Source organism: Vicugna pacos, chromosome 28 (assembly GCF_048564905.1).
Source record: "Vicugna pacos chromosome 28, VicPac4, whole genome shotgun sequence".
Classification (NCBI taxonomy): Eukaryota; Metazoa; Chordata; class Mammalia; order Artiodactyla; family Camelidae; genus Vicugna; species Vicugna pacos.
This window is the reverse complement of record NC_133014.1, coordinates 5,242,870-5,268,391: the sequence shown is the minus strand read 5'-3', so window position 1 is coordinate 5,268,391 and position 25,522 is coordinate 5,242,870. Positions and strand designations below refer to the sequence as shown.

At 46.7% G+C, this 25,522-nt stretch overlaps 1 protein-coding gene across 1 annotated transcript; it reads left to right on the top strand.

Annotated features, from left to right (window-relative positions):
• Positions 1 to 1,400: 1,400 nt before the first annotated feature.
• On the top strand, positions 1,401 to 19,717 carry IL18RAP (interleukin 18 receptor accessory protein). Its single transcript, XM_072951629.1, is given in 11 exon segments — positions 1,401 to 1,470; positions 1,927 to 2,248; positions 2,348 to 2,531; positions 7,809 to 7,959; positions 12,187 to 12,257; positions 13,582 to 13,700; positions 14,105 to 14,256; positions 15,331 to 15,468; positions 18,059 to 18,232; positions 18,963 to 19,318; positions 19,320 to 19,717. Coding segments are annotated over 11 exon segments (1,872 nt in total). The 3' UTR covers positions 19,455 to 19,717.
• The last annotated feature ends 5,805 nt before the right edge of the window (positions 19,718 to 25,522 follow it).

Genomic DNA, 25,522 nt, shown 5'->3' with positions numbered 1-25,522 from the left:
TTCTCTATCTTCCTTTCCTTTCCTTTCCTTTCCTTTCCTTTCCTTTCCTTTCCTTTCCTTTCCTTTCCCTTCCCTTCCCTTCCCTTCCCTCCCCTCCCCTCCCCTCCCTCCTTCCATCCCTTCCTTTCTTTCTTCTTTCTTTCTTTCTCTTTCTTTCTCTCTTTCTCTTTCTTTCTTTCTTTCTTTCTCTCTTTCTCTTTCTTTTCTTTCTTTCTTTCTTTCTTTCTTTCTTTCTTTCTTTCTTTCTTTCTTTCTTTCTCTCTTTCTTTCTCTCATCTTCCTCCCTTCCTCCCTCCCTCCTTCTCTTTCTCTCCCCTTTCCTTCCCTCTTTAATTTTTTCTTTTCTGTTATCACTGCATTTGTTTTTCATTGCATTTTCCTGTCACTGTTTATTTGCTTGCTTGTGTTGACAAAGACTCTTTTCCTCATCAAATTTTAATCAAGCTCCTTGAGACCTCTTCTCAGGTGGGCCTCGACCTTGGCCTTCACCCTGACTGGTCTGCCCAGTCCAGTCTTAGCAGGGAATTTTGCGTAGTCATCCTCCCATCCTTGTTATTTGATACCTCATCTCCCACCTTTGCTATTTAAGTCCTTAATCTGTCATTAGCAAGGATCCTGTTGGACGCTTTAGTCAGAATTCCTCTGCTCTTGACGTCTCCGCTTTGTGATTTCCCACCCTCTGAGGTTCACCTTCCTGGTCAACTCCAAATCCTCGCCGGTCCTTGTTGTGTTCTGAGTTGAGCTTGGTCTCTCTCCCCTGTTGGAATAGCCTTGAACAAAAGTCTTCCTCACTGTTTTAACAAGTGTCAGAGTAACTTTTTCTTTAACATGGTTCTCCACACTATGACTGACCCTTGAGCGCAGAGTCAAACAGCCCCTCTTTGCTAACATTTATGGCAAGGTAGCAGCATAGACATACTCGGTCTGACATTTTCATTCAACTTGGATCATCTTTGGGGAAAAATTTTTATGTAACTCTTTCCAAATTACTCACAAAAATATATGTACTAGGTCAGAACTTCAAGAAAAGGAAGAAAAGGGGATTCCATGAAGAAATGGTGCCCAAAGAACACACCATGTGGAGCATACGTGCAAAAGGTACCGTGAGCCTGAGATGGTCCCCCTCCTTTAGTTGTGTAAGAATTGACACGTGCAGTGGCTGCCACACGCCGTTGAAAATACCACTTAAGTGTGGGCATGGGAGGGCTCGTCTGGGTAGGTGCCCTTTCAAAGCTTCCTGTGTGACTTGCGTTTTGATTGCTGGTTCTGATTTCTTCATTTCCCATTTCTTGATTTGCAGAAATGAAGAGGATCCTCAGGGTGGAGCTCTGAGTTACAAGGCCCTCTCCTCTGGGACCAGAACAAATGTACTGAAGTGATGACAGGACCCGGGGAGAAGAATGCTTTCTTTGGGCTGGATGCTTCTCTGGCTTGTCGCGTCAGGGAGACTGGAAGGACCTGACATCTCAGGTAGGGTTCTCCACTTTTCATGTTAACGTTGTGGATCTTACAGTCACGCTCAAAAGGGACAGGTATTCTGATACATCAGCATGACATAATCATACAGAGCATTTCCTTTCTACTACCAAGATGGAGGTGGGAGGAGAAATTATTGGGGTGAACAGGTTTTGGTTGATGCCAGGCATTGATGGGGAGCCCAGTTACTGTAGCTGGCTGTTCAGTGGAAAGAGGTGAGGAATGAAAGGTGAGTTGGCCATCTTTAACAGGAAATCTCTGTTGCTACCGGTGATGCTGAAGTCCAGGGCGAGTTAGAATATGAACTTCTCTTCCCCACAAAATGGGAACAGTGAAGAAGACACACAGGCAGCTTCATCCCTGGTTAAACCAAGTGCTCTTTGCAAATACAAGTTATGAGTTTCATTTTCTAATGTGTTTCTGTGTTGCTTTGTGTGTCGTGGTTTTCAGACTGCTCCACCAAAACGCTTCCTAGGACATACGCTGCCAGGTGTGGGGAAGAGTCTGTCTTATTTTGTGATTTGCCAGAGCCACGGAAATCCCACTTCTACTACAGAAGTCGACTCTCACCAACCCAAGGCTCTGACCACCTGCCCTGCAGAGGCAGTAAGAACCTGTCCGATGTCCAATGGTATCTACAACCTCAGAACGGAGGTCCACTGGTAGAAATTACTCAAAACTATCCTCACATCATCAAGGACAGAAGAGCCCTTCATTTTTTGACCACAGGGATGAAGGATGCTGGGTCATATACTTGTAGACCTAGGATTAGGTATGTCTCAAATACATTCCTATCTGAAAACATTCCCAAATCCTTTGTTATCTGGGTATAACAAGGACCTTGTTCACAGGACCTTGTTAACTCTCCTAGGAGCCCCCAGGACGAGGCCTGTTGTGTCAAGATGATCTTAGAAGTTAAACCCAAGACAAACATATCCTGTGGGAGCCCCGTGTCATATAAGCAAAGCCTTCTTCTCGGCAGCACGGACTCCATTCACTGCCCCGGTCTCAGCCACCAAAGTGATGCACAGAGTCCAGAGGTGACCTGGTACCAGGTAGGAATGACCTCTCCAAAGCTGATGCCAGGGTATGGATTTTTTAGTAACGTCCCCATACATATTTGATAGAAACATGTGCTTGAATCTGAGGCCGAGAGCTCCCCAGAGACCGGCCCTATGCCTGTGAAGACTCGACTTTCTAGAGCAATCTTTCCCCTAGGAAGCTGCAGGCTCTGATATTCTGATTATTAGAACTGTCCTTTTATCCGTGCCAGAAACATTTCTAAAATTCAAGTATATTACAAGCGAGGCCGAGACATAAGCTTGCAAACACCTGCTCATGCAGAAGACCAGATTCATTCATTTTCACTTGGCTGAGGCAAAAGGAACGCCCAACGAGTATGCCTTGAAGGGCTTCTGAAAGAAGCAGGAGGTTGGAATACTTTCCAAAGAGGACACATCTGGGAAGACAGTGAAGGCAAATACAGGGTGGCCCGGGTGACAGGTGTCTCGCACAGGTGAGACGTTGGGGAGGGAGTGCCGTGCTAAGAGAAAAAGGGAACAAAGGAAGCTGGGAAAAGACAAGTTTCAAAATGATTCTTACTTATGAACCGCATGTCAGTGAACTTCAAAACAAAAACATTTCACGTTTTCATCATGTTTCGCAAGTTTTCTGAGTCCTGCCAGATACGGGTGCTGCGTAAGGATCTCTTCCAAAGTCAACCCTGTGTCAGCTGAGCCTTGGGCGGTGAAGTCTGGGAACAGAATTTAAATTACCTCCTACACGTGTAAGAATTGTTTGACATCCAATATTTTGCTTTAAAAAAACCATGCAAACCTTTAAATTGACTTCCAAATACATCTGTTTGTTTATATAAAAATATCACTTTAAATTCCCACTGACCAAAGTCAAGAAAGTGGCCCGTGTTTACCTGTTGGCTTTCTGTGCTCTGAGACTCAACAATCAGGGGCTCAGGGGGTGAAATTACTGGGGTGTGAAGACGTGTCCTCACCTGATTCTCTTGAGATTCAGTGACCACAGGTGAGCAGGTGCTATTACGTCCACTGAGAAATAAGCGTACCTGGAGGGGGAGTGAGGTGCTTAAGGCCTCGTCTTTGAATTTTAAAATGACACTGAAAATACGCTGCAGTCAATAAAATCTGAATTTCAGAAACACGTTAATTTCATAACCTCTAAAATGAGGTTAGCAAGAAGAGTCAGTGGCTCTGCTCATTATTTTCAGTTCTCTCTTAAGAACAAAACTTCCCATGGTTTGAAAGTATTTGTAGTCTGGATGGCAGATGTCTTGCTATGTCAGAATAGGCTGTTCCCAGCCCAGGAAAGCAGGCTCAGTTATTTAAAATGAAAATGCATTCGAATTTTCAGTGATTGTGTCCCTGAGATGGAAGCTGTTTTCACTTTCTGACATGCACAAGCCACACAGGAGTTGCCAGCTGTCTGCACACACTGCTCTTGTGACCTGAACCCTAACATGGTACGACGTTTGCAAAAGGAAGCTGTAGTTCACTTCCCTGGGGCCTTGACTGCAAACATCAAGGTGTTCTTAATGGTGACCAGGCATGTGTCTCAAAGTAGGCAAACAATGGCTGTTGTGAAAATTGTACCTTCTGACTCCAATTTGGACAGTCCATCATTTAGGTTATGTTTCATGAATTGCGTGTGTGTGCACGTGTGTACACACACACACACACAGACACACATACACACAGGGTCCTGGAAAGTCACAGACCTCATGGCAGCAGGGTGTCACTAAAAGCAATGACATTGGGCAGGAAATAATACCCAGGGCTCCTTTCCTTCGTGCTAAACCTCAGGTACTCAGGTGGTGGGTGCGTCTCCCCCAATTATCTCAGAGCAGATGACACTAACACTGGCTGAGAAGATGAAAACACAGTGTTACTGAATGAATTCGGAGGAAACTGTGGGCCAGGGACACACCTGCCAGCTGTATAGAACATCCAAGTGAAATAAGCCTCATGGGCTGGAGTCTCTGGAGATTCTTAACTGAAATATTTAATGATCAAGAAGTCAGAATGAAAGTGAATTATCTGTTCTTTCTCATTATAAAAATATAATGAAAAATATCTTTGGCATAAGACTTCATCTTAAAGAGAGGCCATTGCATTCACCAGAGGGTATTTTGTGTTCTTTAAGCGAATCTTTGACATGAGGCAAAGTTATAATGCAGGGGAATGGAAGACGTTCCCCTGCAAGGGCCTGGGGCCCTGAGCTGTGTGTGTCTGTGACACTGCCATGACCTGCTGTCTGTAGGACTGTGCCCCGAGTGACTTTTCCATTGGTGGTTTGAGACAGCCTCAGTCACACACCACAGTGCTGACGTGGCTGCCAGGTCATCTCTGAGCCCTGTGTTCCATGGAATTTTTGCACATAGACCTGCCACTTCTTCTCGTTTCCTTTGGCCTCATTCGCATAGTAACTGTTGGCATTCTGTGAGTCCAGTGATGTGGAGAACTGGTGAAGGTGGTGAGACTGGCTAGACCAAAGGTTAATGAGATTCCAGGCAGAGAAGAGGTAAAGATGGCTTAGGTTCGATTTTTAACAACAGTTTCCAAGGTCCATAGATGAGCCACTGTCCTCAGTGTGAAATTTCAGAACTCTCATAACCCTAGACAACTGCCCAACAGCTGTCCAACGCCGCCGTCCACATGTCATCACATGCGTCATTTTCCTTTAGGAATCACTCACTCTCTGTATTTGCGGTCACACTGATAGATGCTCCTCCTTCCATCCTGTGTGCAGGACTGACTCACATCTGAGCAAAAGAAAGAATTTCCCGTGCAGCCCCATGGGCACCTCTCTTTCCTACTAGGGTCATTTGTGATTGTGTTATTAGAATGGGTTTCCCATCACTCTTGGCACAAATTCCTTCCCCCATCTCTTTTCCTTGATGTTTTGACTGAGTTCCATCCCATAAAGTCGTGATGATACATACTAAGCCATGCTTATTCTTTCATAAAGAAAAAAATCAGGTCCACTTTGTTATTACTCATTCTCCCTCTGGCCCTTGAGCTCTGGTGACAAGTCTGTATCCTCTCCTCTGCATCACCTTCTTGTGTGATTGATGACACACACCCACTCCAATTTCTGTTCTTTGGATGTTTTTACCATATTCTCTAGAGTTTACCCCAGGCTCTGAAGATTTATTTGAAGATATTTTTGATCCTTGAGATCAGCTGATAGATATTCAGCCTGCTCTGTCCCACTTCTTGGCCTTGTCTGACTTCCTATCTGCAGCTGCCCCGCCCTGACCAGTTCTGACCCTCTTCTCAGACTCCTTGCCAACTGACTGGAAATTCTCTCTGAGGCCACAGGAACCACACCAGAGACTTGGAGTAGGGGAATTCCTGCTTCTTCGAGTCAGCAGGCAAAGTGGAAGGGAAATTCCTCAATCAAAACATGAAACTCAGAGTCAGAAAAACTTAGATTGATTTTTGAGGCCTCTCACAAGCTCTATGACATAGAGCCAAACACAAACTTCAGAACCTCTGTTTCTCATCTGTGAAATGGAACGTAGAATGTATACCAGCCAAATCAGAGAATCCTTTGAGCATAGGAGATAATGCATGAGAAAGAACTTTGTAATCTGGATTGGTAATTGGTTTTTATTATTTTGTTAATTTTGTTGTTTATCTCTTTTATTTCAACTACAGTGGTGAGAGACATGCCTCTGGTACTTAGTGGGAAATTGGAAGTGCTACATGGAGGTTAGCAGCTACAGGGTTAATGATACAGTCATACTCCATCATTGGATAAATATTACCGAGCCCCTACCATGTCCTAGGCCCTCCCAATACAGAGGTGATCAAGATAGTCTTTGCTTAAATGTACAGGAGCCTCCATACTTGGCTGCCAGTCATGGTTCTAAAAATGTCTGCTCATGTGACTCTCATGCTTCAAAACCTTTCTTCCAATTACACCTGCATTTACTCACCCATCATTTACAAAGACCTTGCTGTTGCTGGCCTGCTCGCTGCCTCCTGAGGACATGAAGAGCAAACACAGCCACGTGCATCAGCCCTCCCACCGTGGCCTTGTTTCCCACACACGTGCTTTGCTTCAAGTGCTCCTAAAATGTCAATTACTTTCATTGACTGATTCCTACATGTTCTTTGAGGCTCTGATTAGACTGGGGGGAGCATCTCTGCCACCTGTGAGCTAAGCCAGAGCCACCTGCGTGCTTTGTACTCCGGCTCACGGCTCAGACTTGCGCTCTTGGACAGAACGCACTGAGAGCAGGGGCTATGTTTGTTCCTCCCAGTGCGACCAGGACCTGCCACGTGTCTTGACACAAAGGCTGCCCTCCACAACCGCAGAGGAGACACTCACTGCACTAGCATAGAAGGGCTGTGCTCATGATGGAGGTCGTGCTCACTGCTTTGGGAGCAGGTGTGGCTGAGCCTGCTCGCGCAGCGCCTGATAACTTGTCTCCTTGAGAATGACCTTGCATGAATGGGAACTGGGGGATGAGCGGCTGCCTACCCGGTGGGGAAGAATGATGGGAGATGGTGACTGCGTGGACTGAGGAAGAACAGGGTCATGTAGGGAATGACAAGTGGGCAGAGGGACGGCAGCAGGAAATGAGTCTGGGAAGCAATGACAAGACCAGGCTGTGAAGGATTTTGAACTTCATCCTCCAGGCAAAGAGATGCCACTGAGAAATTCTAAGTAAGAGAGAGAAACGTCATTGTTGAATTTTAGTTCTCAACTTGGGGTCCACTCTGAGTTGACTCAATTGTTCCTCAGTCATCGGCTCGTCTTTGTCAAATTTAAGTACATCTGTTTAGCTGCGACTTAATGTTTTTGATTTAAATTTTATTCTTTTATGAGAGTTAAATGTATTTAAAGAGGAAACTTTATATTGGCCCCATACACAGGAAATCTATGTCAATTTCCAGAAATACAAATATATATGCTTTTAAAAAAATCATTTAGTTATCATTCACTTAGAACACCAGGAGCTTTCTAGAACATTCCCTGGGGCCTGAGTCATGCCTTGGGAAATACCAGGTTAAACAACTCTTGGTGGGCTGATCTAATTTGGTGTCTTGGTTGCCACATGTAAGGGAATTGTCTTTGAAAATGCCTCTGACTTCAAGGAAGAATCCAACAGACATGGTTTGTGAGTAGAATCTTTTTATAGCTTGGGGTTTTATGCTCTGCAATGTCCTTATAGCAGACTGGCCTTCCCTTCCCTGGCCCAAACCCATGCAGTTTTTCTATAGGTGAGTTTCATGTCAAGAGCAATTATCCAGTTAAAGAATGTTATTTAACGTTCTTGTCTCTTGGGTTAGAATGGAAAACTACTCCCCCAAGAAAGACGCAGCCCGATCGAAGTGGATGAAATCTACGACTACCACCAGGGCACGTATGTGTGTGATTACACCCGGTCGGATAATGCAAGTTCATGGACAGTCAGGGCTGTTGTCCAAGTGAAGACCATTGGTGAGTGAGATCGTGGGTGCAGTATTTGAGATTTCAACCCCAGCTGCCTAATTTAAGTTATCGTCCTTGTCTTCGTGGTGTTTTTCCTTTTTTGGGAGGGAACAAAGGGGACAGCCATACCTAGTGGTAAAGACTGGAATGCTGGTGAACATCAGTTTTTCCATTAACCTAGATTCCATCCTTCAAGGAAGGCCTAGTTCTGAATCACGGTCAAGCTGTCACAAGCTGCGCTTCCCACGCTTCGATCCCTGGTTGGTTTTTGTGATAAATTCAAAAAACAAGACTAAATATTCCTGCACAGAAATAAGCAATGTTAACCATTTCACACATTGTAACTAATGATTGTTAAAAATATTACATAGTTCACACCCAGAACTGTGACACCCACATACCTACCACCAGCTTTAACAGTGGCTTTTCCACAGGCTAAAGTCTCACTTTTTCTTTAACGAAACAAAGCATTACGGATACGTTTGAGGCTGATGCCCTCAGCCCTTCCCACTTCCTCTTTTCACAAACGTGGTCCCCTCTTAGCTTATTTTCTTTCTGTCTATGTTCTTATGTGTTTTCCCCATATGTGTGTGTCCATTAATGAAACAGAATATTGTTCTGTTTATGTCATAAAACGTGCCTTGTGCGATAAACACATACGGTATTGTTCTTAGGTATTGCCTTGCTAGTTGCACCCCCATCAGCAAGGACCAGATTCCCATTGCTCCCAAATCATACTTGGTGGTTTCAGACCTTCTGACTGGTGTCAAGTCGGGGGATCCCTTTTTCCATCCATACCAGCTTACATTTCCCCGACCACCAACGAAGCTGAATACCTTGTCGTATGTTTACTGGCCCACTGGGTTTATTCTTCTGTGACTTGTCCATTTTTGGTCCAGTCTTTCCCTTGGCTCATTCCTATTAGATTTACTAATGTTAGCGTGGATAAACTCGACGATGTAATTAATTTAAGCATGGCCTGTATCAAAACATAACCATGTAGAATGACTGACTTAGCTCTTAGTAAGTATATTAATTTATCTTACTTCCTCTTCTTTCACTGAACGATGCAAACCACATGGAGCACGCTGAGACCAAGTCAGGCCCCCCTGCCTACTTCCTGGCCCTGCTCCCCATGACTTCAGATCCCAGCAATTTAAATTTGTGTTAGACTGTTCCTTGGGCCAGAAGTTAGACTGCAAACACCCTACGAGGACCACTTGCCCCCTCCCAGTGTGACCGCCCTTTCACTCAGACAGGATTACTCACCCCCTCAAATTTTCAGTAGCAGAATCTGCTTTTCTCCCTCTCAGAGGACGCCTTGTCACGCCGGTCATGTCATTTTCAATCAAGCCTTCTCTGTCATCATTCCTGTCTTCCCCATTTATTTACTCACTCATTCTTTCATGCATTCACTCTTACACAAATGTTTGTTGAACATCTGACACACGTCAGGCCCCAGCACTAAGGGTGTAAGAAGGAATACCTGGATGCTTTCGCTGGCCTCCGGGAACGCACCATCCCGTGGGGCATCACAATTCAGCGTGATGAACAGGAGAGGGAGGGAAGAAGTGGGCACGTGGGGGCCCCACCACACCCAAGCCTGAGTGGACCGAGTCCAAGTGAGAACCCAGAGGTGAGGGCACGCTAGCCCAGTGGAGGTGGGAAAGATGCTGTTCCAGGCAGAAGGAACAGCATAGCTAATTTCCGGGAGATGAGAGAGCACAGGGCATTTCAGAAAGAAAGAGGTCAGGTGAGTGTGAGTTTCTGGAAGCAGAACAAAAATTACATGGTTCCAGTAACTTTGGACTTTGTCTGAGAAACAGTGGGGAGCCATTGAGGGTTCTAAGTGGGAGAGTGTCATGAACAGACCTGGACTTGAGATGGAGCACTCTGCCTGTTGTGTAGAAAATGGATTTGGGGGAGCAACAATGAAGGCAGGGAGAAGCACGAGGAGGCTACCGGGGGTCAAGCAGGCAATCGCTGATGGTGACCTGAGCCAGGAGTGACCGGGCAGCGGGGTTGGGGGAGGGGATTCAGGGAAGTAAACAAACTCAGGAAATATTTAGGAAGTTACACATGAAAGGATTTGGGAACTGGGAGTGAGGAAGAGGGAAAAGGATGAGAGCCAGGTGTTAAGCTGGGCGGCTCGGTGGGCTTTCTGTAACACACGGAGCAAGGACAGGATAGGGTGGGTGGAAAAGGAGGGACAGGACAGATCAGGGCAGACACGCAAGGGCTGCTGAAGGGCGCGGGTGGGGGAGCAGCGGGCTTGACTCATGTTCTTAAAGGATGTCTCTGGTCGCTCCTCTTTTTAACACCTTTATTGTGGTATGATTCTTGTAAACGACACATGCTTCAGAGGTACACTTTGATGAATTTCAACAGAGGTCTACACCCATGACAGCACCACCACCATCAGGACAGCTACCATTTCCCTCCCTCCCCGAGAGGCGGTGACTCTTTGAACAGACTTCGCAGAGGTGATTAGAAATGGCTTTGTTTGAGTGTTAATGCGACACCTTGATGGATTTTACTGTGGAAGATGAAAGAAAGAGGGAGCTCAAACTTGGTGTAGCTTTCTGGCCTGGATGAGTTGGTAACTGCTGGAACCATGTAAGGAAGGAGATAGAAAAAAAATGAAAAGAAGAATTCTCAGTGGAAGAAACTCAGGGGTAGGCCAGAGAGGACTTGAAGTCATCAAGCCACAGTGACAAGTGGGGATTGGCTAAACCAGTCCTGAGACTCGAGGGCCAGAGCTGTGATCGTGAGGGTGGCCGGCACACATACAGCCGAGGGGAAGGGGTCACGTGCGCAGTGAGTACAGACAGGAGGGAGCGGGAACTGAGGCTGGGGGCTTCCAGCACCTGGGGACGCGGGGAGAAAGAGCAGCCCACAGGAGATGGAGCAGGTGTGTGAGGACATAGAACTGTCCCAGGGCTCCGCAGTCACGTGTCCCAAGGAGGAGGGAGTGATGCCTGGGAACGGGTCATGGGATTTGGGAAGAGGGAGGTTGTCATCTTATCAGCAAGTGGGGGCCAGAGGAAGGGTGGGGAGGAGAGCAGGGGAGGAAGTGAAATTGGCGATGTGGGAGAGAGAGCATTTCAGGGGCGGAGACCTGTCGTAGGGGAGAGGCCTGGAGAGCGAGCTGCCCGGCAGGGAGCGGGGGTCGAAGGAAGACAGCGAGGACAGAACTGGAGGGGCACCGACTTCACAAGGGGCGCAGACGAGGAGGGGCACACAGCCCCAGGGTGAAAGGTCAGGAGAAGGATCCCCCGAGAGCGTGCCCAGCAGCCTCCAGCGCCACTGAGCTGAGAAGTGGATTAAAGACTCGGCGGTGCCCAGTGGACCTGGGTGCAAGGAGGTCCCTGGTGACTTTGGCCAAAGCAGTCTCAGTGGCGTGATGGGGGCAGAAGTCAGACTCCACGGGAGGTGAGGGGAGGGGGGACACGAACACACAGCGCTCACAAGAACTTGGCTGGGAAGGAAGGGGGCGAGGCAGGGATGTGAGCGGAAGGGTTTCTCCTCTTTTTTAAGATGGAGAGACCGAATGTGGATAAATGCTGATGGGGAGAAGGACAGAGAGAAAGCCAAAGATACAGGAGGAAGGTGTAACTGAGGGAAGGGGTTCCCCGAGAAGTGAGAGAGGATGATGTGCCGGCAGACATGATGGATTTTCCCTTCTTAGGAAATGGGCCTTTCAGGACGATTGGGCCTTCAACTATGGAGGCATAGTTGAAAGTCTGTGGTGGGAAGTCGAGGGATGAAAGATTCAGGGAGGGCTGAGCTCACCTTTATTTTGAAACAAACCGTGGATCTGAGGATGGAGAGGTGGACTCTGATCTGGTTACCCGTGCCCTTTGTCAGGTGGGTTCTCCTTCTTGGACTACTTAGCCAGACGGCACTGAAAAGCAATCTTGAAGGAAAAGAAAGACAGAGATGGGGGTTCGAGTCTGCAATCGGTGAGCAGGGCTAGTGTGGAAGAAAACGTACCCCGGTGGATGTGGGTTTGTCAAGGACCCACATTTTGCCAGCACCTGCTGCCTGATGTCACAGTCACCTTTGAAGGCACGCTTTTCACATGGAAACAAACCTCTAGCCTTGTGAATTCTGGATAAAATATGAAGAAGAAGGTCTAAAACATCTAGATCAAAGTGTGAGCATGTTCTCAAGTCTTCAGCACTCAGCCCTTCAGATTTCCCAATGCGAATAATGCTTTCTGTTTGCTTCTTTTAGTGAAGAACACTAATCTCAAACCAGATATTCTGGACCCTGTCAAGGACACACTGGAAGTAGAACTGGGTAAGGTGGGTGGTACGACCCCCCCTCCCCCAATGATGTTGACATTGACTGATTTTGTGACCTGATGCAGTGACCTAATCTTTCGAAGCCTCAGTTTATAAATCTGTAACTGGGCAGAATAGAGCTGACCTCAGCAGCTTGCACTGAGAAATACAGGATGCTGTGTGTTAGGTGACTGGTGTGCTGGGCACGATTGATAGATCTGAGGTTCTTCCTGACTCCGCCCAAAAAGGGAGGTTAGGTCCATTGGTTAAGTCTATACATGTGACTTAGGTAGCCCTAACCTTTGTGAGTACAGGGTTTGGTCTGGACTTTAAGGTACCTGTGAGACAATACTACAAATCCTGCTCAGATAAGTTGTATTCCAAAGCAGTGTCTTCTTTGGGGTACAGGGGACAAGTCACTTTCTGTGGTCCCCTTTCGTTCTGTCAGCTTCGGTAACATCTACATCTCCCCACACAGCCGAATAAGAACTGCTCTATTTAAAACCAAGTGCTGGTTGTTTCAGTAAAATGTGTTCTTTTAAATGTTAGTAAGGTATTTATTCTGGCAGCAAGAAATGGGGGAAAAAAAGGATTATGGTAAGAGACCACTAGGTGGCGGTAGCGGCGTATCCTGATTGTAGAAACAGAAATAATTACGATACGGGGAACGTCGCAAGAAGGGAAGGAAGGAGGGAGAAAACTAATTAATTCAAAAATAGCCAAGTTACCTGTCGTATCAGTGAATTTTAGTCTTATCGTGGAGGAAGCATTATTTAGGTGCAAAGATAAGTTTTCAAACGGAGTCTCTAACCGTTTCACAGTTAAAATGGCAGAGAAAATGGGCAGAAAGCGGGTAGTGGAGTCACATGCGCGCCCGTCCATAGCGCATCGTTCAAAATACAGCTGAAAACTGAAGTAACTTCTCTAAACCACATGCTACTGAAACCTCAGGATTATCACTTAACAGGCAAACACGGGTTAGTAAAATATTCTTTATGGACACACCTTGTACGACCTGAACAGCAGCATTGGAAGCCTCGTCACGGAATCTGCTCGTTTTCCTGGTGTTTCCCCTTAAACCGCATCAGAATCCTCAGTGCTATGACCATCCTCACCTTCGTTTTAAGAAATACAGTCTTAGGTTTGAGAGCTTCAGTGTTGCCCGGTAGAGACAAACATCCCTGAGTGACAGACAGACAGACAGACAGACGTCTGGGTCTTTCTGACACAGCCGCTTCACCTGTGAGCGTGCCGGCCTCCGAGGTGGGGGGGCCCCTCCTGCGCAGGGCAGAGCGTTCTCACCCGCTTCCTTCCTTCCTCTGTGACCCCTTCACTTTCAGGAGAGCCTTTAACTCTTAACTGCACAGCACGATTTGGCTTCGAAATAAACTTTAAACCTGTGATAAGATGGTACATCAAAGATTCTGAGCAGGAGTGGGAAGTCCCAGCGCCTGAGGAGAAAAGGTAAGAAGAAAATTAGCGAATTAAGTTTTTTTTTTTTTTGCAACTCACACTGATGCTCTCACCTTTAGAAACCTCTTAAATGTACACAGATAGCTGACTGAACACACGGAGCTGACAGTGTAGACAGCAGCTCCAACTAGTGGTGCAAATAAAAGTGCAGAAATACCAAGGGTGGGTTAATTTTAAACGTGGGGCCACATGCAGTTTGGGACAGGACCATAGACTGAAATATGTCAGTTGTCTTGAAGCTCAGTTTGACACACCAAGCCAATGAGCAGACAGACACACCGACCCAGGCTGCTTGTGTAGACATGGCATATTCCGCAAATGGGACCACTCCAAATACTGCAAACGGGCGTCAATCTATGCTACTACATGGTGTGGTGTTTCCTCTCCTTTCCCAGCATTAAATCCACCCTAAAGGATGAAATCATAGAGCGCGTTGTCTTCTTAAACGAAGTTACTCAGCGTGATCTCCGCAGGACATTCACCTGCTTTGCCCAGAACTCCATTGGGAACACTACCCATTCCGTCCAACTAAAAGAAAAGAAAGGAGGTGAGCCTGGGAGGTCGCTGAGAATGCGCACAACTGCTTTGACCTGCGAGGAGGGGAACTGCCCTAGGGGGTAGTCATGGTGATGGTAGCCGCTAACATCCACCAGACGCCACACAGGGTTCTAAGTAAGCACTTTGCTTGCACTGATTCATTCAACACCTTGACCAAAGCCACACACCTGGTGGGCTTCACATCAGCGATCCAGGGCTGGTCCTCTTAACTAATCCTCTGTTGACGGGAGCTGTCTACCATTCATTCGTTCTGCAAAGACCTACAGAGAATGTCCTGTGTGGCAGGTATTGCGCTAAGACCTCGCTCCCTTTTCTGTTTTCCTCTCGTGGCTTCCAAATCCAGAGAATGTGATCGCCCAGGGTTGGAGAGTGGAGGGGAGGAAGTAACCTTGCTCAGTTTCAGAGTGATATTACAGATCATAGTGATTTTAAAGCTGGAGTGGAAATTCCTGGGAAGGAATAGATTTAAATTTCTTTTGAGAAGATGATCAGGGACGAAGGGGGTATCATTCATTCATTCCATTGATAGAGATTATAGAACAATCAGGGTTTGAATGTTTGGGAGGCTTAAATAAGCCACACTTGATGGCTGGTCCCTCGTGGATGCTCCGTGGGGGTGGGCAGAAATTCCCGCATGTTAGCTACCGCAGAGGTGAGCACCTGAGTCAGACGTGGTTCTGGGTCTCAGGAAGTTTAGTCTTCAGTGGGGTCGATAACATGTGAAAATGACTTACAACATGAAGTGAGAGTGAGGCACATAGGTTGCCTGGAAGTTTCCTGGGGAAAATAAGTTAAAGTGACTTTCAGCAGTTTCCCCGGCCAGCCGGGAACTGCCCCTCTCCCCGCGTTCTCTCGGGTTCGTTTTGAGATTGTTCCCCCAAGATGTAATTTAGGATGTTTCTAGATTCAAGAAAAATGTTTCCAATAGCAGTAATTTTGATAAAAATAACGGGGTTGGAAAAGGTACAGGGCCAGCCCCCAGAGCCGGCCTGGCCACGGTCGTTGATGGTTGGGGGGTGGTCGCTGCCTCTGCCTCCGCTCACGGCTGCTCTGTCCCCCCCAGTGCTGTTCCTCTACATCCTCCTCGGCACCGTCACGTCCCTGGCGGGTGCGCTGGCCGCAGGCGCGCTCCTCTGCAGGTACTGGATCGAGCTGGTGCTGCTGTACCGAACCTACCAGAGCACGGACGAGACCCTCGGGGGTGAGAAGACCCAGCTCGCCTGGCCTCTGACTTTGCCCGTGGAACTGACAGAGGGGGGAGAGAGGGCTTGAGACGTGGGTGTTCCCTGATGCATGAAGTCACGCCCCTCAGCATCTGAGATCTTCCTGCGGGTCTGGTGGCTTCCCACCTGGGAGGGAGGGAGCCCAGTGGAGGAACAATTTCTTTTCATCCCAGTCGCCAGGAACATTGAGGACGGTGTGACTGCAGGACACGTTGGACTTGAGGGCAGTCCCTCGGCTCACCAGCCTAGAGCCATAGGACGGATGACTTGACCTCCCCGCATCTTAGTTTTCTCTGCTGTGAAGCAAGCCCTAATCCCAGTCGCAGTGGGTGCTTGTGGGCTCACTGAGTCAGACACGAGGGGCGCTTAGAGCAGGTCCAGCAGGTGCACGCCAGCTCTAATGGTCTGAGGACCGAGTGCTGCCAGGCACCCGGATTCGCTGCTGTCATTGTCACACACACCATACCAGCCAGATGGAGACATGGATCCTGTGCCCCAAAGGGCACTGATCATGGGTATTAGGGTTAGAGACGGACCCAGGCAGTTTGGTTTAAAGCCCCCAGTAGCTATTGCCTCTTCTGCATCTCCTCTTGGAGATGGTGGACATGTCCTTAAAAGCATGGAGTTGGGTAAAATGCAAGCACTATTACCATCCAGGAGGTACTGGTCAATAGTCTCATGAGACGGGATAATAGCCGATTCTTTACATTCACTTCTTTAGACTAGAGAGCTGCCTGTGTGTCTTTCTAGTTCTGGAAGGCTCTAAGGTTAGGTGGGATGCTTGCGGTTTTAGTGAGTGATTCTACTGCTTTGGAAGGAGCAGAATTCCTTCCGCTGGACTCCGGGGACATGCACGTCCCTGGCTGGGATGCCCCGAGCACGCCCATGGTTTTCCCACACGAGGATCTCAGTGAAGAGCCGAAAGATCGCTGGGAAAAGGACAACGGAGAAATGCATCAATCACACTTTTCTTTAGACCAATTATTGAGAAATATATCCTAGAAGTCCTTAAGCCAAGAGTGTTTCCAAGATACATTTTAAACAGCTTTTTAGCTTTTTTGAATTGAGCAAATTCTCTAACCCCTGTCTTAATTGCTCCCCTAGACAACTTCATACTTCTTTTACCAAAATGCTACCTATCTTAAGATTCCTGGGCTTGTACAGAAGACTCCATCAACCGTGAAGAAATTGAAATGTGTCCTCTCTTGCTTCTCTTTGCACAGACAGCGTTTTCGTAACCTGAGAGGGAGGCAGAACCCAGTGACTCAGGGCACTCTGTGTCCAATCTAATGTTTTTCAGTCACAAAGACCTTTTCCTTTGACTGTCCCAAGTTTTAGAGAGACATAGAAAGCCAGAATGGTGGAGATCACCTCCTTCTCCCACTCCCAAATATTATTTCTAGAGAAATCTAATGCTTTCAGATTATAGAAAAATCCTAGTTTGCTGGAGTGTCACAGAGATGTGGGGGTTAAAAATCAAGGTGACCACGGTGTGTCACACAGCTCAGCTGCACGGCAGGTACCTGCTGGCCACGCCCCCAGAGCGGCCTCCTCCCCACCTGGGCAGCGAGGAGCTTCGTGGCCCAGCCTCCCGGGCCCCACCCTCTGGCATCCTCTTCCCTTGACTCCAGATCACCTCCATTCCCTCTTCTTTTTTTGTTGCTGACATTACCACCCACGAAGGCACCTCCTTAGGTCCACAACCCAAGGTTGTGCTTGTGGTTGAACAACCTGCCAAGCTGCAGCAGTAACCAGCCCTGTTGTTCACGGCTCTGTAATGATGCGATTTGCCAGGCGTGGTGTGAAGTGCTCGAGGCTGAGCCAGCTGTGCCCAGCTCCCGAGCCCATGGGTCCACTTCTGAGATTTTTCTACGACTTCCAGTTCATTCTTTAGTGCATCCCAGAATCCACGTGCATTTTAAATAGTCGACTCGACAGAGGCATATGAAACCTTAAAAATATTCCCAAATAAGTTCCAAAATGTAGCTTTCTACCTAGAAGGGAAAGGAATGAACATTTATCTTGTGCTATAAGGCAGACTCTGAGCTCTTCCACACATTATCCCAGGCCACCCTGATAGCAGCCCGCTGGGAAGTTATTATTATCTCATTTGACACGTGGGGACTCAGATACATGTGCCCTCAGCCCGCGCATGCGCTGGGTCTTCGCCGGGCTTTGCTCACTGGATATTAGCACGCGGGGATGGAGCGGGCTCTGCTTTGATGTGCAGCTAATGAGACAGAAACAATGAGGATGCCAAGAAAGCCCAGAGGAACTCCAGGGCCCTGTGGTTTAATCAGGGGAGGTCCAGCTGTTTGATCTGACCTCAGGGAAACATGCAGGAGAGCCCCATCGATTAGACCCCGATTCTGGGTAGACAGTCAGTGCCACTCAGCAGTGTGGATCTGAAATGCACACAGACACTGCTTTTTGTTTGTTAAGTCAGTTCAGTAATGGTCCCAAATCTTGATTCTTACCCGTCTGCCATCTGGTTCAGGGGGTGCAGGTACGCCACGGGAGTAAAACCGGTGCCCGTGCCTTACAGTTTCTGTTGCTCCTCTTCCGCAGATAAAAAGGAGTTTGATGCTTTCGTATCCTATGCGAAACTGAGCTCTTTGGAGAGTGAGGCCACTCCGTCTCTGAGCGAGGAAGATCTGGCTCTGAATCTATTCCCTGAAGTTTTGGAAAACAAATATGGATACAACTTGTGTTTGCTTGAAAGAGACGTGGTCCCAGGAGGAGGTAGGTTCTGAATGCCGACGGAGAGCACAGAACAAGGAGGGGCACACGCAGGCACTCTCTGTGACTTCCTGTTACTCTTTCTGGTGGATGATTTATTTCTGGAAGGTTCCGTGGGTGACAACACAGAGAAGCGTGTGCTGCAGAGACAAATGCCATCATTAAAACAATCCTTCTTCAGAAAAATATACATATATAAGGGCCCAGGGAACCTTCCAGAATGAAGATACCTTTTTTTGGTTCCTCTGCAGGAAGTCGGAAACAGTCCCCTGAAGTCCCTTTCTGGGACTCTCCCTGCCACAGCCTCGGCACTGGGCCCAACAGACTCCCTGGGCCCGGCCCTGGGCACCCATCAGATGTGCAGACCCCATCCTGTCCTGCTCACCTCCTCTGCCACAGGTGTCCCCACCCAGGATCCTGGGACATTCCACACCCCTCTCTTATCCCAGCCAACCTTGTTCCAATGAGCTTTGCTCCTAGAGGAACTGACAATTTGAGGAGACAGGACACAGGGGAGGAAGGTGAAACTGAGAGTCACTAGACACTAGAGTTTGTCTTCAGCTGTTGGTAGAGTTGATCTGGTTGGAGTGATGGAGAAAAGCAGGCCTCCTTTCCTCGTGGCCTAAGAATGTCTATTGCAAAGAACCGTTTGGAGGGATCTGGGAGATTCAGGGTTATTGTGACTCAAAGTTTAACAATAACAATTGCAAATAACTAAATTCTTTGTCCCCAGCATATGCAGAAGACGTTGTGAGCGTGATCAAGAAAAGTAGGAGAGGAGTATTTATCTTGAGCCCCAACTATGTCAACGGACCCAGGATCTTTGAACTACAAGCAGCGGTGAATCTCGCCTTGGACGACCAAACACTGAAACTGATTTTAATTAAGTTCTCTCCCTTCCAAGAGCCAGAGTGTCTACCTCATCTAGTGAAAAAAGCTCTCAGGGTTTTGCCCACAGTCACGTGGAGGGGCTTAAAATCGGTCCCTCCCAATTCCAGGTTCTGGACCCAAATGCGCTATCATATGCCCGTGAAAAGCTCTAAAGGATTCACGTGGGACCAGCTCAGAATTATTCCAAGAATTTTTTCTCTGGAAAAGACTCAGGAAAACAAAAGCCACTGGGAGGAGCTCCCAGCCTAGAGGATGGGGGGATGAGCCCCAGAACCCCCCCCCCCACCATCCCAGGCGAGGCGAGCCCTGGGCCCCTCCCCCAGATCCCAGGTGAGCAGAGACATCGATGAACAGAACACACGGCATGGACCAGGCTGATAGAAAGTGAAAAGAGTTCTTCCAGCCCTGAGCAGGCTTGGCAGGCCCTGGAAAGACACCGGAGCTATGGTGGCAGCCTCTGATTCCTTGGACTGGACAGAGGAAGAGCGAATTCTCCAGATTCTTATACACACTCAGCCTGCGAGGCTTCTAAGATTTCCCTGGTCATCTATGTGGAATCAGCAGATGCAGCCCCTTGGCTTTGTGGCTCTGGACTGTCTTGTCTACTAAGTGTTGTACACATAACTTTATATATCTTTGCAATCAAATAAATATTACTTTATTAGAAACTAATGGTTTAAGCTTTGCCAGGAGCTTCTCTGTGAGGAAGAGTCCCTTGAGGACTGGTAAGCGTCTGGGAGATAAACGTGTACACTGGTGAAAAGACAGCAAGACTGGGGTTTGAGCGGAGCTGAAGACTGAGCCGCTTGCTTGTACAGGCTGGAGGCCTGTGTGTGCCTCCTGGCCCACTGGTCTCATTGAGCTTCTCCGAAGTGATGGGCAGGAGGCGGGAGCACCGAGCAGTGGTTCCGGATGGACCACGCTCCGTTTATTCTCCTGAGTGTGCCTGCCCCATGCGAGTTCAAGCTGCAGTTAACATACTGTTCTGGTCATATGTGAATGTATAACCTTTGTGTCCCATCTTCCCCAAGAGAATGGGATGACCCAACCTGAGCAACATAGAAAAGCAGTTTCTGGACTCATTTGCCCGTAATGTGTCGCATCCACTGGTATGAATGTGATGCGGGCTTGGAGCGGCTTAAGGCCCTGTCATCTGGCCTCTGCTGGGTGCCCGTGTGAAGGCTTCAGGGCTCTGTTTTCACAGAGGCACCCACATCATAAGAACCACTGTGGCTTTGGCACTGAGCACCATCCTTGTTGGGAATTTCAGTGATAAAGTTAAAGATGAGTTAAAGGGTATAAATTATTCCTGGAGGAAGTTTCTTGTGGGGAGGCTCATTGCAGGGCCTCAGAAGGGAGAAATCCACACTGTCATTGTGTCATTGTGTTTTGGTGAAGACCAGAATCCCTGGTTTTCCTGCCAACCGCTCTCAAAGATCTAAGACACAGAAACCTCTTTTGGCCAGTTTATCCAGGTTTTTATTTTATTCTAAAATAAGTATTGCTGGAAGTGATCTATCCAGAGGTCCAGAGGTTTGTTCCTAGCTTAGACAAATCTCAGACTGACCCTCAGATTTGTGCATACACACACACAAGGGACTATCTCAGAGGTCTCACATTTACGGAGCACGCCCTTCCAGGTGAGCGGGGACCCTGCAGGTGATGGCAAGCAGCCAGGGTAAAGGTTTATTGGTGTTTCTTACCTGTAAATTGATTAAGAGTGGACAATGGGAACAGATGTTCTACAGGCAGGAGACTGACGGTAATTAAACAACTGATCTTTGTGCAATACAATGAGAAAGAATATTTCTTCCCACCGCACTTTCTAAATAAGGCATCCATACATTTCAGGTCCTGTTTCATATCTGTTGCCCAGGTATAATTTTCAAAGTCCAAGTATAATTTCACCTTCTGAAAATGTGTCTTACTTTGGATGATGATCGTCTTACCTCTAACACACATCACGGAATAGCCCTTGCTGACTCTGGATGACATCTCAGGCAGATCTCACAGCTGTCCTGGTCTCGTCTGGGTTTTGGTACCCATATTTACTAAATAAACTACTTCCAGGTAAGATGGAATAAACACACAACCGCCTCCCTTTTCCATTCATTGTAGCTATAAAATTTGAATAAAATGCATAGAAAAACCAGCAGCTGATGTATCTGAAAAGTACATCAAAGCAGGAAGATTGGAGAAGACAAGAATTCAAAGCTCCGTGATTTTATTTTCCTCCAATATCTCTTGGCTTAGACTCAGCACACTCTGAAACCCAGAAGAGGGGCATTAGTGATGACAGAAAGCATTCCACAAAAAGCCCTCTAGTGCTGCCTGGAAGGCTGGGAAGGGAGTTTCCTAACAGTCCCGTATTTTTTCCTTTGTTTGGTCTTTTACATTTTATCCCCGTGCAATCTTGAGACAGTGGCAGTGGGGCCAACAAAAGCAGAGACAAGAGGGGCCTTCAAGGGCCTGCATCTCTGCCAAAAAGGAATTGTCCATTTTGATACAAGGGGCTGTGGCCTTAAGGGAGTGTGACAAATCTCTATTGATTTTTTTTTTCTTTTGGTCTCTCTTTCCTCTTACCATTTGGCTGGGAGATGGGAGCAGTGGAAGGGAGTGCACTGCAGAGTGCAGTATGTCAAGTGCCAACATTCTTGCCAGAGGACTGCGAAGAGGAGGGTAAGAGGCCTGCAGAGCTGGGAAGTACCTTGGAGATGCAGACAGAGAGTGGATCAGGGAAGCAAACCCATGAAGTTGCTTACAAAACTCCTGGGCTCATCCCCAAGCTGCATATGGGTGAAGTTGACTTTAAACAGAATACCGTAAACTCTGAGAATTCAACTATAAGATAGACTGCTTCCTGAGTCCCAGGGACAAGTCTAAATAGAACTGAAGGACAGTGAAATGGAATTGATGTTGAAACCACAAGGCTGGTTAGAATTTTAGGCTTGGATCCAACTGGGTCAGTTGCCTACTCAATCAAAATAGCATTCTACATAGGGTTTCCACAAGATCCAGAGTTGCATAATACAATATTTAAAATGTTCAGGATACAATCCATTGGAAGAAAAAAATTATAGCATTTTCTGATGGAACTTTTTATGTAGGTAGACATAAGTCAACTACAACACGAGAGGGAAAGAAAGGGTAGGGGACCTCAGATGGTGGTGAGGTAGCTATACACCGCTTGAAGTGATGAAACATTGCTTCTAAGAAGAGAGTGAAAGCTCACGTGTGCTGTATTTTAATCCCTTGGGCAACCACTAAAACAAACAAATGAAAAACCAATTTTGTTAAAACATAACAGATAAACCAAAATGGACTAATGAAGTGCTTAAATAACCCAAAAGAAGGAAGGAAAAGGAAAACAGAGAAACAAAAAACTAGGGAAATAAACAGAAATTAAATAATAAAATGATAGACATAAATTCAAACGTATCAATAATTATATTAAATGTAAAAGGTATAAACATAGTAATTAAAAGACCAAGATTATTAGAACACATTTGTAAGTGACAACTATATCCTTTCTACAATAAACACATTTCAGATATAATAATATAAGTAGATTGAAAGTAAAAGATTTTGCTCCACTGATCTGTTATTTTACCAATATCACGTTGTATTGGTGGTTGTAATTTATATTGATTTATAAAATTGAGCAGTGTAATTCCTCCAACTTTATTTTCTTTTCCAAATGGCTTTGATTATTCCAGGACATTTACCTTTCCATTAAAATTTTAGAATCAGTTTTCTCCTAGCAACTAAAAACTCTTCTTGGTTATTGATCCAAATTGTGTTAAGCGTCTAAATCAATTTGAAGAGAATTGTCGATTTGAGACTATGTTGTGGATTTGTCTATTTCTTCATTTAGTTCTGTCAGTTTTTGCTTTCTGTATTTGGAAGCCCGGATGTTAGGTACGTACATGTTGAAGCCCAGTTAGGAAAGAAGGCTGGAAATCTCTGCTGGCCCGTGAGATCACCCCACATCTCACTAGCCTGTATCTGCCACTTCCATTTAACCAATTCTTCTGGGCCATCAGAGGAAGCCTTTCCCCAGTGGCAGCCCATGTTAACCACTCACCGTAGTGAGAGTCAGTGTTCCTCCAAACCCAATGTCAAAGTCACCCTAAAGGAAAAATACTTTTGTTGAGGAAAGAAAGTAAAAGAGGAGGAGAGATTTCAGAAGGAATAGAAGGACACACTTACTAGGTATTTTTTAGCACAAGGGATGGTGGCTGTGGAGGGGGAAAGGGAGGTGACAGTTCCTGAAACAGAGAAGAAAGCGTGAGGAAGGTACAGTTGCTAGTTCACCACATTAGTCTGGGATGAGCCAGCCTCGTGACTCGTTTTCTGAACAGTTGTGACTGGTGATAATGTGGAGGTAGAGGAAGATGACGCATTTCATTTCAAATCCCCTGCTGTCTTACTTTGGCCAGTTAGTTTGTTCATTTAGAGGATGTTGCAGAAAGGACATTGCTTAGGAATTACGGCAACTATTAAAGGGATAGAAGACTGATGCCCATATAGAGTTTATAATCTTTTTGAAATAAAATGAACCTAAAATTCATCTAGGACCTACCATATACCAAGCATTTTCCTCTCTGTCATATGTTATGTCACTTAATCTTCAAACCATCCTTAAGATGGTCCTCCTCATTGTCATTGTCATCATCATCTTCATCACAGATGAGGCAGCTGAGGCTTGGAGGTGTGCAGGACATGCCCAGGACCACACAACTTCCAGTCTCTCCCTCGACAGAATCCCTGTTTCCTTAGGGAAACGATCACATTGGAACTGTAAGACCTTGACGTTAGCCATACTCTGGTGTAAAAACCTGTTCCATTCCAGAACTGGCATTCATGCCCACCCATCCAACTGCACCACCCCAGTGCCTCCCTTCTCCTCCTCCTCATCGGGAATCTCCCAGAGTTGAGGACACCCTTCCATGGCACCCTCTGTTTCTCTCTGAGTAACAGAAGTTTGACTTTGGGGAGCAGAGACAGAGCTCAGCTTTCCTGTCCTGAAAGCAGGGTCAAAGCTCTTGACTTCACTCCAGCTTGGGTTGCAGGCTTTCAATTTAGGGGTATGATGGACCAGAACTTCGTCCAAGGCCATCCAACCTAATTGCTAGCTGTGGGCTTGGAAAGCAAGTCATGTTTCTGGACAGCACTGACCAATTCCCTATCACTGCTTTCTTCTTCTCTTTTCTTCCTAAAAAAAGAATTCAATTTGAGCCCCAGCGACGTAACAAGAGCTCAGGGGCAAGCAACAGATACTCGAGTTCCAGAAGTGCCATGTTGATCCTTTCCAGGGAAGTCAGTTACTACCACACACTATGGGAAGGAAGAGAAGACATGCTGATCATTTTGTTTCAAACTGTTCTCGGGGAGACGAGTCTCCAGTTCATCGTGAGCAGGCAAAGAATAGTATGCTTTGTTCTTTTGGAACTTCTCAAAGACAAAAGTTGCTTTGGGAAACTGAGGGTAAAAAGGAAGACAACCAACCCCCTAAAACTCCGCTTCCAGCTGTACACAGCTGGAGTCCTGGGTGATGGGAGAATCCCCTGCTGAGTGCGTCACCCCTTAATTAGTCTCATGAGGGTGGACCGGATTTGGTCACTTAAATTATAAGGGATCCACTTGGGAGAGGATGACAGGTCATTCCTTCGCCACCCTGGACTCTATGAGTGGACGGGTTTAGAAGGGCAGATGACAAGGACCACAAGGATTCTTGGGACCTGGCCCCAAAGAGGGTCAGAGCAGGTCAGGTTTCTGCTGCCAATACAATTACCCGGATAATTAGACCAAAACCTTTCAATAATTTGGTAGTCTGCTGCTGACCGAAAATTCCAGAAGAAATCCTTTAATGCTCTGCTTTGCAAGTCAGAGCTGGGTTTTCCTTCCTTCACATTCACACTCTCTTTTTCTATGTACAAGTCTAGGCAGGTAAGCGTTCAGCTCCTATGGTGCTCTGATGACTTGGGAATCAGTCCTGCCCAAAGAATTACTGTAACTGGTGATTATCATTTGGATCTTATTACAATTTAGACACATCAGGAAGAATTTGTTTCACTTAAACTATAAGGATAGAAATTAAAAGGCTCCTTATCAATTGCCCTGACACCCCCCACCCACAAATGTCTGCATCCCCTTGGTTGCGATCAGGAAAACCTGCACAATGTAAATGTGTTCTTGAAACATCACCTTCTCTTCCTGAGTAAACACCTTTTCCTACTTCTTATCCCCAGGACATACAACAACAATTTTTCATGTTTGTTCAATGAAGGAAGGCCCTCCTCATCTTCATCCCACCTTCTCCCCCTTTCTTACGTCCTGACTTAGTGCTTCTTTTGCGCCAGGCACTGTTCTGAGCACTTTATGAATATCAACTCATTTAGT